This window comes from Thamnophis elegans, chromosome 12 (genome assembly GCF_009769535.1).
Source record: "Thamnophis elegans isolate rThaEle1 chromosome 12, rThaEle1.pri, whole genome shotgun sequence".
In the NCBI taxonomy this organism is placed as follows: domain Eukaryota; kingdom Metazoa; phylum Chordata; class Lepidosauria; order Squamata; family Colubridae; genus Thamnophis; species Thamnophis elegans.
In genome coordinates this window covers 1,697,851-1,716,926 of record NC_045552.1, presented here as the reverse complement: position 1 = coordinate 1,716,926, position 19,076 = coordinate 1,697,851, and the positions used below count along the sequence as shown (strand labels likewise).

Here is a 19,076-nt window from a genome sequence, read left to right as displayed (position 1 = left end):
GGGGGATTCTGGGAGTTGAAGTCCACCTATTTTCAGGTTCCCTTGCACGCTGGCTGGGGGATTCTGGGAGTGGAAGTCCACCCATCTTCCAGGGGCCCCGTTTGAGAACCACTGCTCTACATAGTGTCCGTCGCCCCAGGGCTAGCGTGTCCATTGCTGGGTCCCCTTTTTCAGGAATTGGAACTGAGGCCGAGTCCCTCTTTATAGGGCAGTGGGTGAAGCGGCTACGCCAGGCAGGCCTGGCACCTCCCGTTGCTGTCCCCGTCCGCAAGGACGCCTGTTTCTCGGAGGGCTGCAGGGGAATTCTGTTCCGGCTCCTTCCGCCGATTCACACGCTGTGTATGTTCTTGGCTTCCTCCCCTGGCTCAGCCTGGGAACAGGCCGTGGAAGGATGCCAAGCCTTGCCGGCCATTTGCATCCCTGGGGTGGGGGTGGGCGCTGCAGGCACCCCCCCTCCAACCTCAAGACCACCCAAGGAGACCCAGGATTTCCCTTTCCAGTGTCCTGCAGAGATTCCGAAAGGGACCGGAGAACGGACGGCTTCTGCCCTGGGAAGCCGGTCCGGGTGACTCAACCGGGGTGCCTTCCTCCCGCCAGCCCTCTGACCCAGTTGGATCAGCGCCTGCCTGTCGGGAAAGAGAGGGCATTTCAGGCTGATTTCGCAGGCGGGAAGAAAATACACCAGACACACAACGCACGCCGGTTGCATCTGTTGCTCTGCGGAGAACCCTGTTAGAAAGAGACGGTGGCGGGCGACAGTTGCCCCCCAGATCTATGCGCAAATGCTTGTCGAAGCCCCAGAGTTGCGCCCGTTCAAACCTCCCGAAAGCCGGGTCCCAGGGCATTGATGTGCCAAAACAACTGTCCAAAGGTAACTTCCCAAAATATCTGCCTACCGGACGGGTCGACATTCTCAGTCCTCTCTCCCCAGCAGAGGGGGCTCCACGGGGAGGAACAGTGAGATCATCTCTCCTACGGGGAACCCTCGACTTACGAACGCAACGGAGCCCCCCCCAATCGCCGTTGCTAAGCGAGACCCTACGTTCGGTGAGCTTTGTCCCGTTGCCACCGTTCTAAAGTTGAGTCGCAGGGTTGTTCATTAAATCCGGCTTCCCCACTGGACTCGGCTTGTCCTGTAGGCTGCAAAAGAGGATCGCGTGACACCGCGATCCCCGGGGATGCTGCAACCGTCATAAATGCGAACCAGCGACCAAGCCTCCGAATTTTGACCGCAGGATTTTATACATCGCTTGCTGTAAGGGTTGCGTGTCGTAAGTCGCTTTTTTTCACCGCCTTTGTAACTTTGGTCACTAAACAAGTGGCTGAAAGTCCAGGACTACCTGGGGCCAATTGGCTTTTCACCGCAGGGAGTGAGGCCCACGCCTCCTGCCATATACCTCCCAACGACCCATAAGATCTCACAGGCTGGGCCTCCTTTGGGTACCGTCGACCGGGCAATGCCGGTTGGCGACTACTCGGGGGGGGTGTCTTTCTCTGTAGCTGCCCCGGCCCTTGGAATGATCTCCCCGGGTCTCCGGACCCTTCCCACTCTCTCGGCCTTCCGTAAAGCCACTAAAACCTGGCTGTTCCGGCAGGCCTGGGGCTGTTGACCCCAAAATATGGTCCAGCCCCTCTCAGAATGGAGTGCATGGTGTGTTTTTTAAATCTATCTTTTCTTTCCTTCTCTTCCTTTTGATTTATTTGTATTGTTAGCCGCCCGGAGTCCTACGGGATTGGGCGGCATATAAATGTTATTAAACTTTAAACTTTTGGTGATGTCAGAAAGGCTCCTGGGCTGATGATAAAAGTCGGATTCCCATCCAAAATCGTGCAAGATAGAGAAGGGGAGAAACTCCTTGTCCAAGCATTAGTGAGCTGAATTTGTCAATGGGGCTGCAGCCATTCCTATAATCCAGCATTGTTGTTTTCAAACTCCGCAATCTTAAATCCGGTGGACTTCGACTCCCAGCATTCCCCAGCCAGCAAAGCTGGCTGGGGAATGCTGGGAGTCAGAGTCCACCCCCCTTAAAAAGTTTGAAAAACTCATCTGGGGAAAACTATCCAAATTCTCCATCCATTTTAAGGCATGACGAGCCAGCTCCCTTCAAAGCCAGCTGCAAAAATTCACAAGGCTCTCCTTGTTTTGCCAACATTTTTTCGGTCTCTGGAACCGGAGGGGTGGGGGGAAACCCTGAGCCACCCCCCCCACCCCCAAATGCAGCCAACTCCCGCTCCGTGCCTCGGTTTGTCCCGATTTAACTTCCCAGCGCATAAGACGCAAAGCAGGAAAACTGGTGTTTCGTTTTCCTTTTCTTTGGCAGCCTTGCCCGGTTACACACACACACACAAACACATACACACCCCAGTGTGCGTTCAGGTAAAAGGTGGCGCACCCCTCCCTGCTGTACACAAACAGGGCTCTCCAGATGCAAAGACGAAGGGTGTGGAGGCAGATAGCTTGCCAAGAACATTGCGTTCCCACCCCAAACCAGAGGGAGAGGCTGTTGTGTGTGTGGGGGGGAGTGAGGGGTGTGGAGGTGGGGGGGGGAGAGAGGTTTGGCTTTGAAGGACACTTAAGCCTCCTTCCCCCCCCCTCCCCCAAGATGGACTGGGGAGCGCCACGACACGGTGGTGCAGAATTTCCCACAAATGGTTTTTTGGAAGCATTTGGAATCCTTTGGCTTGTTCTGCGCATGGTTGAATAGGGTTCATTTGGGGAGGGGGTGCCCTGGGAACTGGGAGGGGCTGCCCAGAGCAGCCTCCAAAGATTTTTTTTACACACAGAGTAATGGAGTTGGAAGGGACCTTGTAGGTCATCTAGTCCTGCCCTCTGCCCAAGCAGGAGACCCTGCCCCTGTTTGTTTCAGGAGTGGTGCCCAAAGGTTGTAAGAGAGAGAGAGAGAGAGAGAGAGATACACATACACACACACACACTCTTTCTCTTGTAATGAATGAAACTCTCCTCCTCCTCCTTCCTTCCATTCTTCCTCTCCCTCCCGTCCCTCGTCTCTCCTCCCACGACCGAGCAGCAGTTGGCATCCGTCCCTGTTTCCAGCACACTCTGTCCTGGACTGACGTGGACAGAACAGCCAAAGGCTTTGCCAAGAGCACGTGCAGCAGGGTTCCTGCTTCGGAGTGGGCGGGAGAAGAGAGATGACACATGCACACACACACACACACACACACACACACACACACACACACAGAAAGAAACACACTCAGAGGGGAGTGGGTGGGGACGGGCTGCGGAGTCGGCGAAGCTTTGAAGCATGCTCAGGCTCAGCGAAACCCCGGCACAGACGCTTCCCGCATCAGCTGGGTTGGGGGGGGGTTCTATTTTAGGAACAGGGCCGTGTGACACACTCACACACACACACACACACACACGACTGAGCTTGATTTGGGTTCCACGGGGAGTGTTTCTCCCAAATTGCTTGGGTTGGACTAGATGACCTACAAGGTCCTTTCCAACTCTTGTTATTCTGCGTAAAATCTCTGGAACCCCTTGGAGGGGGCTCCGGACAGCCCCTACGTCCCCCTCACACCCCGGTTCTCTGCCAGTGGGGAGAGGACCCCAAAGCACGCACAAAGTTTTCCTTCCTCTCTTACAAAGATCAGTTTGGACAGGGGGTGGGATTGCAAATCTGGCCAGGTTTGGCACGCCAGTGTGTGTGTGTGTGTGTGTTTGTGGCAGGGTGTGAGGGCCGGCTGATCCAGAGTCCGTGGCATCGCTTGGCGTCCTGCAGGAGGCAGCCCCCCCCCCCACCAGCCCTCTGGATGCCCCAGTCCTGAAAGAGGGAAACTGAAAAGGGATCCATAGCAAAGGACGACCAGCCCCAGCAGCCCTCGTACCCCGTGACGGTGTGAAATGAAAGGGGAATAAAGAAATAAGACCGACCAGCCCTCTGGGAGGCTCCGATCCTTTCAAAGTAGGTAAAATTAAGAATTAAAATGATCAGCAAGGAGGGCAGGACCCACCAGCCCTCTGGGACTCAGGAATCATCTGGATATCTCCCTCACCGTGGTCCAGGTGGAGGGACCACCTGAGCATCTCCATGTTTCCGTGAGGTTGCGGATTCAAGGATCCCTTTCCCAAATGGACCGTCCCCCGCTGCCCCTCCGCCAGAAGGAGCCCAGGGGCCTTAGGACAAAACATGGGCCACTGTCTTTGTGGGGCAGTGGGTGGTGGGAAGAACCTGGCCCACACCAGAACCCACCATTCCCACAGACGACCCGTTTATCCAAGCGCAGTTGCCTGCTGTTGAGCCTTCCTGACCCGGGTTAGGAGTGTCGTGTGAACCTTCTCAGCCGAGCAAACTGCTCCCTCCGGCTGTTTCCCAGGACGAGAACCCCCCCCCCTCCCCTACTCTTGCCCCGCCCCGAGGGAAATGTGGGGTGGAAACCCCCTGCTTCCACAGACTTGGGCAAAGAACGATATTTTTTTTGAAATCTCCCCTCCGGGGAGACGCAGCCACATCTGAACATTCGCCGTCTGTCCTAGTTGGAAGGAGGGAGTCATCTGGATGGAACAATTGAGGAGGGGGCTGCCTGCAGCGACTGGGGGGGGCTGTTGGCATGCCAGCAGCGCTTTTTCCGCCCGCCCACCCCCTTCTCTTTCCCTCCCTTTTGCAGTTGTGTGCTAATCAGGGGGCAGCCGTGTGCCCCCTGCACCCGTTGTTGGTAACAGGCAGCGTGTGCGAACCTCAGATATCCTCAGTGGAAGAAGCACATTGACGTCAGAGATGCTACGAAGGCTTTGGAGATGCGTGCAAGCTCTGGCGCTGCCAGTCGCTGACGAAGGAGGACTCTCTGGTTGCGTGCAGAACATGTCCCCTAAAATGTTAGGGTCCTCCCTCCCCCCCCCCCATTGTAGGGCACCCGAAAGTCAGGGAGAAAAAGGTGGGCAGGTGGGTGGGTGGGTGGCAGCTGCAAAGAGGATGGAGGCAAGGCCCGAAATCGTGCACTCAGCCGCTGGGTCCCCCGTGGCTTCTCTGCCACTGCAGCTTTGTTCCTCTTCAGGAGATCTGGTCTTCGGAGGACTAAAATTAGAACAAAGAAAGAAGGAAGGGAAGAAAGAAAGAAAAGAGAGAGAGAGAGTGAGAGAGAGATTTGAGATTGAGATTTGTTTTATTTATATGCCGCCCTTTTCCGGGAGGGACTCAGGGCGGCGAACAACTCAAAGGGGGAAAAGGGGAACATAGAACACAATACAAGTAGTTAAAATAGCCAAGAATCACACAACCACACAGGTTGAGAGGGGAGGGGAACTCATCAACCCCAGGCCTGCCGGCAAAGCCAGGTTTTGACAGCTTTTCGGAAGGCCTGGAGAGAGGTGAGGGTCCGAATCTCTGCGGGGAGTTCGTTCCAAGAACTCGAGAGAGAGAGAGAGAGAATGAGAGAGGGAGAGAGGGAGAGAGAGAGAGAGAGAATGAGAGAGAGAGAGTAAGAGAGTGAGTGTGAGAGAGTGAGAGAGAGTGAGAGAATGAGAGAGAGTGAGAGAGAGTAAGAGAGTGAGTGAAAGAATGAGAGAGAGAGAGAATGAGAGAGTGAGAGAGAGAGTGAGAGAGAGAGTAAGAGAGTGAATGTGAGAGAGTGAGTGAGAGAATGAGAGAGAGAGAGTGAGAGAGAGTGAGAGAGAGTAAGAGAGTGAGTGAAAGAATGAGAGAGAGAGAGAGAGAATGAGAGAGTGAGAGAGAGAGAGAGAGAGAGAATGAGAGAGTAAGAGAGTGAATGTGAGAGAGTGAGTGAGAGAGTGAGAGAAAGAGAGAGAGAGTGAGAGAGAGTGAGAGAGAGTAAGAGAGTGAGTGAAAGAATGAGAGAGAGAGAGAGAATGAGAGAGAGAGAGAATGAGAGAGTGAGAGAGAGAGTGAGAGAGAGAGAGAGAGAGTAAGAGAGTGAGTGAGAGAGAGGCAGAAAGTGTGAGAGAGAGAGTAAGAGAGTGAGTGTGAGAGAGTGAGAGAGAGTGAGTGAGAGAGTGAGAAAGAGAGAGAGAGAATACTAGTAAACAGCTTCCAGGGCAGGGACTGTGGATGTGGATCTCTGCCCAACCTGGATTAATTTATGTTTAATTTGGAACAACCTTAAGGACTAGAAACTTGAAATGAGCGTGGGTGCAAGCGAAAGTCGAGCTTCCAGGAATGCTGCATTCCCAAGGATATGTTGAGGTGCAGATAGTCCTTGTTAGGTAAGCTCCCCGTTGGGAGGGCGAGTACGTTCAGCGAAGCGTTGTGAGAGTTGTGTTGGAGAACACGCAAACCAGCATCCCGGACCAACGTTTCTGTTGCTAAGCGAACCGTTCGTTAAGTGGGTTTCGTTCCGCTTTATGACTTTTCTCGCCACGTTCGTTCAGCGAATCGCCGCGGTTGTTCAATTGGGAGCAACGTTGTTAAGTGAATCTGGCTTCCCCGTTGACTTGGCTTGTCAGGAAGTTGACCCCGTGAGACTGCGACCGTCATAAAAACGAGCCAGTGGCCGAGCATCTGAATTTTGATTACGTGACCGTCGGGAGGCCGCAACGGTCGTTAAGTGTGAAAGACCGGCCATCAGTTGCTCTTTTCAGTGCCATTGGAATGTCAAATGGTCACTAAATGAACCGTTGTAAGTCGAGGACTGCCTGTGTTGTATAATTGACTGTTCATAAGTCAGAAATCTCGGGGTTATCCATGATACGAACCAACGCTTGCTCCCCAGTTCATCACATTGCCGCCGTTGTTAAGCGAATCATTGCCACTGTTCAGTGAATCGCGCAGTCGTTAAGCGAATCTGGCTCCCCCTCCCCTTGGCTTTTCTGGTCAGAAGGTCGCAAAAGGGGATCACACAACCGTCACAAAGGTGAGCCGGTTGCCGTCCCAATGAATCTTGATCCCATGCAGAATATCATAGGGGTGCAGCAAAGGCAACTTTGAAAAACGTCTCATTTTTCGGTGCCATTGTAACTTTGAGCCGTCACTAAATGAAACATTGCCAGTTGAAGGCTCCCTGTGTGTACAGAAGGTGCTCTATGTGCGCATTCCCAAGGAAAACCTTCGGCTTCCAGGACCTTCCTTTCTCCAAGTAAACCTTCCATCGTATCTCGTGGCAAATTCTGATAAGGATAAATTCCCTTTTCCTGCTGTCTTTTCTTGGGGGGGCCGCAGGGCCGCGTTAGGATTCGAACTAAGTTTTCCCAACCTGTACACTGAGGAAAGAGAGACGGGGGACTTAGTTTTCCACACTTACATCCCCAGAGTCACGTGATCAAAATGTGGATGATTTGCAACTGACTCACATTTATGATGGCCGCGGTGTCCCGGGGCAGGTCACATGATCTCCATTGGCGACTTCTTGACAAGGGAAGTCAATGGGGAAGCCAGATTCACTTAACAACCGCGTGACGAACTTAAGAACTGCAGCGATTCACTTTAACAAAGTGTGGCAAGCAAGGTCATAAAACGGGCCAGGGCTCACTTAACAACCGTGGGGGGATCAAACTTACCGGCCGCAGCGATTCACTTTAACCACCCTGTGACGAGAACGGTCGTAACATGGAGCAAACTGCCTGGCTGAGCCCCAGAAATTTGGGACTCCCTTTGCCGTTGTAAGTCGAGGACTACCGGCAGCCACGCGGTGCCTGTTTATGGCTCCCAGGGAGAACACACCTGTTCCCAGGTTGGCACAGGAGGCTGGCTTGAGGCCAGGCCCGGCTGGCCTGATGACCCCGCGGTCGAGGTTGGCTACCGGCCATGCCACTTAGCTGACCCAGGGAAGATAACCGCTGTGCCACATGGCACCCTGTTGCAGCCTGTCTGCAAAACAGAGCCGCAAGTTGATGGGCAGAGTGCCAGGGCAGAGAACGGGAACAGCCTGTACCCAAAGGAGAACCAGGAGGGGAGGGATGGTGGAAGCAGACCGTGGGAGGAACAGGAAGTGTAAAGTCCAGCTCGGTTTACTCGGGAAGCCCTGGGGAAGCCAGAGATCGGCTATGTGGTGGCGCTGGAAGCGGGCGAGGGGCAGGAGATGGTGCAGGTAAGGGGCCTCTCTGGTGCTGGGATGGAGCCCACGGGGCAGGGCCTTCTGGGGCACAGCAAACTCCCACGTCCCCCGCCTTGTGTGGTGCTTGTGGCATGGAGGAAGCATCTCTTGAAGATCTCTCTGGGCCCTTCAGCAGAAGGCTTCAGGGCTTCCCAACTTGAGGTTCTTCCTATGGAGATTCTCACTCATCCAGTTGTCCCAAGAGTTTTCTTTCAAGAACCGAAGAAGCTCCTTGGATGAGAAGCGAAACGTCTTGAAAGAAAAAGTCCCGTTGCCTCTTGGAAAAAAAAAAAACACCACCATCTTTGGGACTTCCTAGAAGATGTGAGCTTTGGTGGACTTCCAGAAGACCCACAGGCATTTCCAGGACAAGGGACTGCAGGATTCCCCACCACCTGGGACAGAAGTATGCCAGAAAGCTTAAAAAACAAACACCTCTATGAAGTTCTGACAATCTCTTTTGTTGAGGTCTCCTTGGAGAGGATCTCTCTGGACCCAACGGTTGGTGAGAACTTGGCCTTTTCATTTCTGGAATTTGTGAAGGTGGAGAGGGCTGGTCGCTGACATTTTTTCGGGGGGGGGGGCGGCAAACTATACCTGGGTTGCTCAGGAGAGTGGATCCTGGACGCTTGGAGATCTCTCCAAAGCTTGGAACGTCAAGAAGATCCACCCGAAGAGAAAGAGGAACCCAAGAAAGCTGAAAAATGTGGGCCACCTCAAACTCCAGAAGAAGAAACAGGGGTTCCAGGAGCTCCGAAGAAGAACGTCGATGCGATGATTGAGGTCCGGGAGCGTAAAAAGTGTTAAGATTTTTGAGAAGGTTTGATGGGAGGGGAACCTTAATTCAGAAAAGGGAGAGTCATTTAATTTGAGGAAAGTTCCTGTTTTTCAACCGTCGGGCGGGCTGCGCCCTCCCTTCTTTCTGCTTCTCCGTAGTCCTCGCGCGCCCGATCTACTCGGGGAAAGCCCCACCAGAAGACCAAAAGCTGATTGGCTCGGAAGGGTCCCCTCTGTCTGTCGCACCCCATGGGTCTCACCCCTTGTGTGTTTTGAAAGAAGTCGGGATTGTGACGTTGGTTGGCTGAGGTGGGCGGCTGCCTTTGGCTTTGCAGGGAGTCCTCGACTTAACAACAGTTCATTTAGCGACGGTGCAAAATTAACAACGGCGCTGGGAAATAAAAAAGGAACCTGTGGCCCTTTTTCCCACGGGGGGGCCTCGGTAGCAGCCCCAGGATCAAAAGTCAGACGTTTGGCAAACTGACTCATACTTACGACCGTTGCTGGGTCCCCACGGTCACGTCATCCCCTTTGGCGACTTTCCCGCCAGCAAAGTCCAGGGGGGAGGCCCAGGTTCACTTAACAACCGGGTTATTAACTTAACGGCCGCAGTGATTCGCTTAACGACGATGGCAAGAAAGGTGGGGGCAGAACTCACTTAACGGGAATTTGGGGGTCAGTTTATGGTTGTAAGTCAAGGACTCCCTCTTCTCCTTCCTGTCAAGAGATTTTTTTAAAAAAACCTGCTCCCCTCGAGTGCAAATTCAGGGGTGATCTAGGAAAGTAGTTGCTTTTACACCCAGAGTAAGGCTGGCATTGTTATGTTACACAGTCGGTTGGAACTGTATTTTGCTCAGGAAGATGGCTTCCTTATTTATTGCATTTGTTTAAATTCAATTTCTGCCTGGCCCTTCCTTCCTAAGTGACTCTAGATCAGTGTTTTTCAACCTTGGCAACTTGAAGATGTCCGGACTTCAACTCCCAGAATTCCCCAGCCAGCATTTGCTGGCTGGGGAATTCTGGGAGTTGAAGTCCGGACATCTTCAAGTTGCCAAGGTTGAGAAACACTGCTCTGGATGATTTCCTCTTCTTAGTATTTTAGCCATTTTTATTCAGGGAGGAACCCTCAACCTTAAATCAACTCTCTTTCCGGAGTGGCAACTTTCCGCTGTGTGGACTTCAACTCCCAGAGTTCCCCTTGGCTGTCTGGGGAATTCTGGGAGTTGAAGTCCACACAGCGGAAAGTTGCCAACCTTGAAAAACCACCAATTAAAAAAAAACATGTAACGAAGACAAAATAATGTGGGTTGTGGGTGGCCTGTTTAATATACAGTTCTAGAGCTGGAAGCAAAACCCAGAGAGAGAACAGAAGCGATAATTGCATACGCTGATTTATATCGGCATCCTGATTTGCTTTTCAGTATTTCTTGAAATGTCCATTTGTTTATTTATTGATTGGATGTTTATCCTGCCTTTATTACTTGAACTCAAAGCAGGGAGCATACATAATCCTCCTTTGTCCTTCTCTTTCCCCCCACCACAACAACCCTGGGAGGTAGGTTGGGCTGGGAGAAAGGCCCTGAGTCACCCAGCCAGCTTTCGTGCCTAAGGCGGGTCTAGAACTCCCAGTCTCCTGGTGATTGGCCCAAAGTCACGCAACCAGCTTTCGTGCCTAAGGCGGGACTAGAACTCCCAATCTCCTGGTGATTGGCCCAAAGTCACCCAACCAGCTTTCGTGCCTAAGGCAAGTCTAGAACTCCCAGTCTCCTGGTGATTGGCCCAAAGTCACCCAACCAGCTTTCGTGCCTAAGGCGGGTCTAGAACTCCCAATCTCCTGGTGATTGGCCCAAAGTCACCCAACCAGCTTTCGTGCCTAAGGTGGGACTAGAACTCCCAATCTCCTGGTGATTGGCCCAAAGTCACCCAACCAGCTTTCATGCCTAAGGCAGGTCTAGAACTCCCAGTCTCCTGGTGATTGGCCCAAAGTCCCCCGGCTAGTTTTCATGACTAAAGTGGAACTAGAACTCACCGTCTCCTGGCGATTGGCTCAAAATCTACTCAGCCAGCTGTCGTGCCTAAGGCGGGAATTGAACCTAATGAACTCCCCACCTGAGTGGAGACTCGAACCCAGATCGGTCTGTGTCTCATTGGTGCGTTCCCCATTAAATCTTCTCACTAACCACTGACCGTCTCCTTGTCCCTTCCCCCCCCCTCTCAGGTCCACCACCGAAATCCGGAAGGAGAAATCGCGAGACGCAGCGCGATGCCGGCGCAGCAAGGAGACGGAAGTGTTCTACCAGCTGGCCCATACCCTGCCCTTTGCCCGGGGGGTGAGCGCCCACTTGGACAAGGCCTCCATCATGCGGCTGACCATCAGCTACTTAAGAATGCATAAGCTGCTGAATTCTGGTAAGCATTTCCATGGGGGAGACCCTCACCCAAAGCTGGGAATTCTGGGAGTTGAAGTCCACAAGTCTTAAAGTCGCCAAGGTTGGCTGAGGAATTCTGGGAGTTGAAGTCCAGGAGTCTTAAATTCCCAAGATTGGAGACCCTTGTTTTAGTCCAATCCCTTGCTGACATTTTTCAGCAAAACCGTCCCAAAACCTGGTCATTTAACCCACAAACTGTCATAAACGTGGCCTCATTGCTGAGCGTTAGAATTCTAGTCCCTCTTGTGAGATGGTGGACAGTCAGAAGTTCAAATCCCGGGTGGGATTATCCCACAGAGAGGCCCATCAGAACTTCGCATGATCTCTAAACGGCCTGAGGTTAGGGCTATCTGTAGTGACCCTTGCATACTTTTACTTTGGTGGCGCAGTGGTTAAATGCAGCACTGCAGGCTACTGCTAGATCAGCAGTTCAGCAGTTCAGCGGTTCAAATCTCACCGGCTCAGGGTTGACTCAGCCTTCCATCCTTCCGAGGTGGGTAAAATGAGGACCCAGATTGTTGGGGGCAATATGCTGACTCTCTGTAAACCGCTTAGAGAGGCCTGAAAGGCCTATGAAGCGGTATATAAGTCTACTGCTATTGCTATTGCTATTACTTTGTCCTACAGGCCAAAAAAAAAATAAAAGAGGTAGAATCACACAAACTCAGCCTCTGCTGTGGCTTTTTTTGACACACCCCCCCCCTCTTCCACTCCAGTCCTTTCTGCCTTGTGACTTTGGTGTGGGAAGCCACTCCGAATCTATCCTTGCCTTAAAGCAATTTCTACACACTCTGTTGAACCAGGAGAATGGCAAGACCAGGTCAAAGCGGAGGAGCAGGTGGATTCTTACTACCTGAAGGCCTTGGATGGCTTCCTGATGGTCCTGACCGAGGAAGGGGACATGATCTACCTCTCTGAGAATGTCAACAAGCACCTGGGTCTCAGCCAGGTGAGCGGGAGGAGCTCCCACAGGTGGGTGGGGGTGGGGTTTCAACCAAAGGTGAGTCACTCTGAACAATGGTTAAAGCACCAGGCTAAAGAGGGAGGGCTTGTGAGTTCTAGTTTTAAGCACAAAAGCTGGCTAGGTGACTTTGGGACAATCCCTAGGAGACTGGGAGTTCTAGTCCCGCCTTAGGCATGAAAGCCGACTGGGTGACTTTGGGCCAGTCCTTCTCCCTCTGCCCAACCTACCTCGCAGGATTGTTGTTGTGGGGAAAGGAGGAGGAAGGTGGTGTGTTGAATATGTTTTTTGTAAAAATAAATAAAGGAGGGATACAAACAAATAAATAAAAATAACCAGCGATTCTTATGAACGTTGGATCCTGGAAGTGGTTTTGGTTTTTTTTTTGAGGGGGGGGGAGTCAAGACTAAGCCTCTCTGTCAGCCATTGGGAGCGCGCCCCCCCCCCATGCCGAGGTGGCGCAGTGGTTAGGGTGCAGTACTGCAGGCCACTTCAGCTGACTGCTATCTGCAGTTCGGCTGTTCAAATCTCACCGGCTCAAGGTTGACTCAGCCTTCCATCCTTCCGAGGTGGGTGAAATGAGGACCCAGATTGTTGTTGTGGGGCAATATGCTGACTCTGTAAACCGCTTAGAGAGGGCTGAAAGCCCTATGAAGCGGTATATAAGTCTAACTGCTATTGCTGTGCTGGCATTCTCAATTCAAATTTCAGAGGTGTCAAGTTCAAAATTCCTCTCCCACCCCTGATTTTTGAATGGATCTTTTTGTCCTTTGGGTTCAGCTTCGATTTGATCTTTCGGACGATTTTGGGGAGACGGAGTCAGGCTGGGGAAAAAGTTTTGGAAGGCCGTTTTATGTACATTCCAGCAAACCTGGAAACGGACGGAATTCCCCCTTTTTGCCGAAATCCACTCCAAACGAACCTCTCTGGCCTCAAATGCCGTGTGCTTTTTGCAAAACTCCCTGGTTTATTTATTGTTTCCCCTCCCTCTCACTTCCCTTGTCTTGGAAACAACATCGCATTCCTGATTTTACTAAATAAAACAAGGGCCTTCTTTTGCAAAAAAAGAAGAAAAAGAAATCTTCCCAATCTGGAACCTGATTGAAAAGTTCTGAATGGGGTAGAGGGGAGGGCAAGAAATAAAGGGGCTTTCTGATTGGCTGGCTCTGGGGAGCCCTGCCCATCCGTTGGCACCTGGCCGATGTGGGCTGCTGGGCAACCGAGCCTTCATCCCGGCTTCTCCCCTCCCTTCATCATCCAGATGTGCCTCATCCTTTCTTTTTCCCCCCCTCTCTCTCCTTCCGTAGCTGGAGCTGATCGGCCACAGCGTCTTCGATTTCATCCACCCCTGTGATCAGGAGGAGCTGCAGGACGTGCTGAGCCCCAGGCAGGGTGAGTCCCCCCCCCCCTCGCCAGCCTCTTGAGAGTAGGGAGGGGGGATCGCTACGAGGTCCCCTTTCCTCCAGCCCTGGGCCTCTCTGGGCAGGCTGGTCAAAGGCTACCCGAATTCTGCACTGGTCCATTCAAATTGTAGTTTGTTGCTTAAGTTCCTTCAGCAGCAGCTCCTCCTCCTTCTCTTTCTCTTCCTCCTTCCCCTTTTCCTCCTCCTCTTTCTCTTCCTCCTTCTCCTCTTCCTCCTCCTTTTACTTTCCCCATTTCTTCCTTTTCCTTCCCCACTCCTGTTCTTTCTCCTTCTCCTCTTCCGCCTCCATTTGCTTTCTCCATTTCTTCCTCTTTCTCTTCCTCATTCTTCTTCTTCTCCTCCCTCCCTCCCTTCTTTCCTTTCTTCCCTTTTTTCCTTCCTTCCTTCTTTCCTTTCTCTCCCCCCCTCCCTCCCTCCTTCTTTCTGTAGCCTTTGAGTTCTGTCTGTGACATTTCCCAGGGCAATCTGTCATGTTTTCAAAGGGAAACAATAACAAGAGGCAAAGTTAAAGCCTTCGAAAATCTCCATCCGCCCCCTTTTTGCTGACGCTTTTTTGACTCCTAGAAGCCGGAAGCTAGGACCAAACATCCCTCTTCCTACTTCCTGCTCCGCCTGTTGGTTCCCTCCATGCACCCCCTCCCCAACCCCACACCCCCATATGTCCTAATTAACCCTTCATCCCGGCTCTCCCCAGGTTTCTCCAAGAAAGCGGAAGTGAAGACAGAGCGGAATTTCTCCCTGCGCATGAAGAGCACGCTCACCACCAGAGGGCGCACCGTCAACCTCAAGTCTGCCACCTGGAAGGTGAGCAACTATTGTAACAACCCCATAATCCCTTGCTGAGTGTTTACTGGCCAGATGCCCTTCCCTGTCGCCGATGCGGAGTTTTTTCCCCCAGCAGATATATTCCCAGTGTGAGAACTCAGAGAGAGAAATATCTGCCTCTACCTAGGATCGAACTAGCAGCCTCCTGATTGTGAGGCGAGAGCTCTACCTCTAGGCCAGGGCACCAGTCTTATAACTTATTATATATGATTATTTACTTATTTATTCAATTTATATGCTGCCCGTCTTGTAACGAAAGCTCTCCGGGCGCCTTTTTGGCACCCTCAGAAGGCGCCAGCCAGAATAAACAGGCGCTGTTCCCACCCATCGGTTGCCGCCAGCTTCCTCCTTGTTCCCTCCCAGGTGCTGCACTGCTCCGGGCACATGCGCTCCTATGCGCCTTCCAAGCCAGCCGCAGGGAAGGAAGGGGAAGGGGGCTTTGCGGAGCCCCCGTTGCGATGCCTGGTGCTCATCTGTGAGGCCATCCCGCACCCCGCCAACATCGAGACCCCCCTGGACAGTGGCACCTTCCTCAGCCGCCACACCATGGACATGAAGTTCACCCACTGTGATGACAGGTGAGTGGGAGATGCCCGCCCCCTCTTCGCCCACCCTCTGGGTAGTTGGGGAGATAGCAACTAAGGGAGGCGCCTTACCCAGAAGCCACTGAGTTCTGTCTGTGGATGATGGGTTCCTTGACCTTGGTTGGGATGTTGTGCCAAGGGGTTGCAACTATGGCGGATAGGATGGGCATGGTGTTGAGCAAACAGGGTCAAATCCACAGGTAAAAATCTCTCTCTCTCCATCTCTCTCTATATATATATCCATATTTCTGTCTCTCACTTTATTTATTTCTCTCTCATCTCTCTCTTTCCAAATCTCTCTTTCTTTCTATCTCTATATTCATCTCTCAATCAATCAATCAATCAATCTATCTATCCATCTCTTTCTATACTGTATATCCATATTTATCTCTCTCTCTTGATTTATCTCTCATCTCTCTCTTTCCAAATCTCTCTTTCTTTCTATCTGCCTCTATAGTCATCTCTCTATCAATCCATCTCTCTCTATATATATATATCCATATTTACCTCTCTCTCTTTATTTATCTCTCATCTCTCTCTTTCCAAATCTCTCTTTCTTTCTTTCTATTTCTATATTCATCTATCAATCTCTCTCTCTATATATATATCCATATTTATCTATCTCTTTATTTATCTCTCATCTCTTTCCAAATCTATTTTTCTTTCCATCTATCTCTCTCTCCATCTCTCTCTCTCTCCATCTCTATCTCCATATTTATCTCTCTCTCATTTATCTCTCTTTTTTATCTATCTCATCTATCTATCTATCTATCTATCTATCTATCTATCTATCTATCTATCTATCTATCTACCTACCTACCTACCTACCTACCTACCTACCTACCTAGCTACCTACCTACCTAACTACCTACCCACCCACCCACCCAACCACCCATCTATCTACATGTCTATATCTATCTATATCTGTCTGTCTGTCTCTGACTGTCTCTATCTCTATCTCACCCTTTGGCTCCCCAACCTGGAGAGTAACTAAATAAAAGAGATTTAATTTGATTTTGGGGGGAGAAACTTTGAGATACGTAAGCAAACCCTTCTATATTCAGTGTTCTGCACATGAGTTTGGACTCTCCCACATAGCAGTTTTTGTGTTAGCACCAGAAAGCTCAGCCATCATGTGTTGTGTTCGTGTTGGGAGCTTCTACCACTGTCTGAATTCGTGGGGTAAGGGAACGCCATCGCTCCAATCCATTACCGGCAGTTCTCGACATACAACCATTTGTTTAGTAACCATTAAAAGTTACAACAACATTTGGTATATGGTTGGCATGCTTACTTGCTATATGACAAAAAGGTAGATAAGAACTTTAAAAGTCATATTTTAAGGAATGCTCTACTGCGGGTCTGGAAAAAATATCAATACACACTAAATGATAAGATACCCATGTGGGCAATTCCTAGACACGCAATAGAAAACATAAACATAGTAGAAAAAAAGGATGTAATTACATACAGACAGCTTCTCACCTTAGAAAGAGGTGTATTACAATTAAAACCCTTGAATGTACTAAAAGAGGGAAAGGCAATTCAAACATGGTTTCAGTATGGGCAGTTACAGGCCAGATGGAACAAAGATCAAAAAATCGGTTTTATGCAAGACGAGGATAATTTACTAAAACAACTTAGAGATCAAAGTCCAATGCATATAGAGAGACTGTATAATGCATTAATAGAAATGGATTCGGAAACAGAATTAGTTAAAGAAAAAAAAGTTACAGCAACATTGAAAACGGGGACTTATGGCCGGTTCTCACGGCTTACGAATCATCACAGTCACGTGATCAAACTGGCTGCTGCCTGGGGAATTCTGGGAGTTGAAGTCCACAAGTCTTAAAAGTGGCCGAGGCTGGAGACCCCTGTTCTCACTCGGTCAGAATACGATTCCCTGATGACTGTCCGATCTCTCCTCCTCCTGGGCCAGGATTGTCGAGATGGCCGGTTACACCTCCGAAAGTTTGCTTGGCTGCTCCCTCTACGAATACATCCACGCCTTGGATTCGGATTCCGTCAGCAAGAGCATCAACACCCGTAAGTCCAGCATGTCGCAGGCCTGTCCGGTTCCTTTCCGATCCCGCACGTTCCTCCTCCTGCCGTCCACTCCACACCTGGACGACATAGGCTTGTGGGGAGGAGGGGGGGGGTGTCGGTACGGAACGGGTCTGGGGTCAACCCGAACGTCGTATCCTCCCCGCGAGAGCGAAGCGAATCCTGTTCCGCCTTACCGTCTCTTCCCCCGTCTCCCCCCCGCTTATCCGTTTGTCTGTCTGTTCTAGACTGTCTGTCTTTCACTCCCTATCGGCAGTGCTAAGCAAGGGACAAGCCGTGACGGGGCAGTACCGCTTCCTAGCCAGGAATGGGGGCTACATCTGGATCCAGACCGAGGCCACCGTCATCTCCAGCAGCAAAAACTCCCAGCCCGAGAGCATCGTCTGCATTCACTTCGTCTTGAGGTCAGCCAACACCCCCCCCACTGCTCCCCCCCCACCCAGAGGTCGAAAAACTTCAAGACGGACGCCGTCCCCGAAACACCGCCCCCCCCCTCCCGCCGCCCTTTGATTCACATTGTGTTCCAATTCCCAAACCTCCTTGGCTGCCTCTGAAGCGCAGAGCTGAAAAGAACCTCCGAGTCTCCTCCAATACAGGTAGTCCTCGACTTACGACCGCAGTTGGGCCCAACATTTCCGTTGCTAAGCGAGGCCGTGGTTTAGATGAGTCGCACCTCGTCGTACGACCTTGCTAAGCAAATCCGCGCACTTCCTCAAGTGAACAATGTCGTTGATAAGCCGATCCTGCCTTTTCCCATTTTTCTTTTAGCAGTAGCAATAGCAGTTAGACTTATCTACCGCTTCATAGGGCTTTCAGCCCTCTCTAAGCGGTTTACAGAGTCAGCATATCGCCCCCACAGTCTGGGTCCTCATTTCACCCACCTCGGAAGGATGGAAGGCTGAGTCAACCTTGAGCTGGTGAGATTAGAACCGCCGAACTACAGATAACAGTCAGCTGAAGTGGCCTGCAGTACTGCACCCTAACCACTGCGCCACCTCGGCTCCATCATACGACCTTTTTTTCTCCGCCGCTGAGCCACTGCGTTTTACTTAGATGCCACAGAGCATTGTGTCCCCTGCCATGCGCGCATGAGCCCCCCCCTGCTGCCCCGCGCATGCGCACACGGCTTTTTTTGGAGCCTGGGGAGGGGAGGCATTGCGTGGAGACTCCTGGGAAGGGAAGGGCAGCTGAAAACCAGCTGGAAATCAGCATGCGCGCTGGAGCCACGCTAGGGCAACGGCTCGCATGCCCGCTGATATGGCCATAGAGTTCGCAATCATGGGCCATAGAGTTTTCCAAACTGGAACTTTCAAATATGGGGGACTTCAACTCCCAGAATGATGACACTAAGCTGGCAGGAATAGCCAACACTCCAGAAAACAGGCTAAAGAGACAGAAGGATCTTGACAAACCTGAACATTGGGCACTATCTAACAAAATGAAATTCAATGGTGAAAAGAGTCAGGTTCTACATTTAGGCAAGAAAAATGAAATGCACAGGTACAGGATATGTGGTACTTTGCTCAATAGTAGTAACTGTGAGAGGGATCTTGGAGTCCTAGTGGACAACCATTGAAATAGGAGCCAGCCATGTGCAGCAGCTGCCAAAAAAGCTAACACAGTTCTAGGCTGCATAAACAGAGGGATGGAATCAAGATCACATGAAGGGTTAATACCACTTTATAAGGCCACATTTGGAATATTTGCATTCAGTTTTGGTCGCCACGATGTAGAAAAAATGTGGAGACTCTAGAAAGAGTGCAGAGAAGAGCAGGAAAGAGGATTAGGAGACTGGAGGCTAAAACATATGAAGAACGGTTGCAGGAACTGGGTTTGTCTAGTTTGATAAAAAGGACTAGGGGAGACATGATAGCAGTGTTCCTTTATCTCAGGAGCTGCCACAAAGAAGAGGGAGTCAAACTATTCTCCAAAGCACCTGAGGGCAGAACAAGAAGCAATGGGTGAAAACTAATCAAGGAGAGAAGCAACTTAGAACTGACAGT

General features: G+C 51.2%; 1 protein-coding gene across 5 annotated transcripts in view; it reads left to right on the top strand.

Annotated features, from left to right (window-relative positions):
* HIF3A (hypoxia inducible factor 3 subunit alpha) overlaps nucleotides 1-19,076 on the top strand; it is a 41,231-nt gene that overhangs the window by 13,770 nt on the left and 8,385 nt on the right. For 3 of the 5 annotated variants that reach the window (XM_032227327.1, XM_032227328.1, XM_032227329.1), the window contains exons 2-8: nucleotides 11,006-11,196; nucleotides 12,020-12,165; nucleotides 13,485-13,569; nucleotides 14,295-14,404; nucleotides 14,789-15,003; nucleotides 16,949-17,055; nucleotides 17,330-17,477. In XM_032227327.1, coding sequence (XP_032083218.1) covers nucleotides 11,006-11,196; nucleotides 12,020-12,165; nucleotides 13,485-13,569; nucleotides 14,295-14,404; nucleotides 14,789-15,003; nucleotides 16,949-17,055; nucleotides 17,330-17,477 — 1,002 coding nt within the window. Of the gene's footprint in view, nucleotides 1-7,901; nucleotides 8,005-11,005; nucleotides 11,197-12,019; nucleotides 12,166-13,484; nucleotides 13,570-14,294; nucleotides 14,405-14,788; nucleotides 15,004-16,948; nucleotides 17,056-17,329; nucleotides 17,478-19,076 lie in introns of those variants that run through there. The other 2 variants (XR_004256239.1, XM_032227326.1) reach the window with 1 other exon arrangement.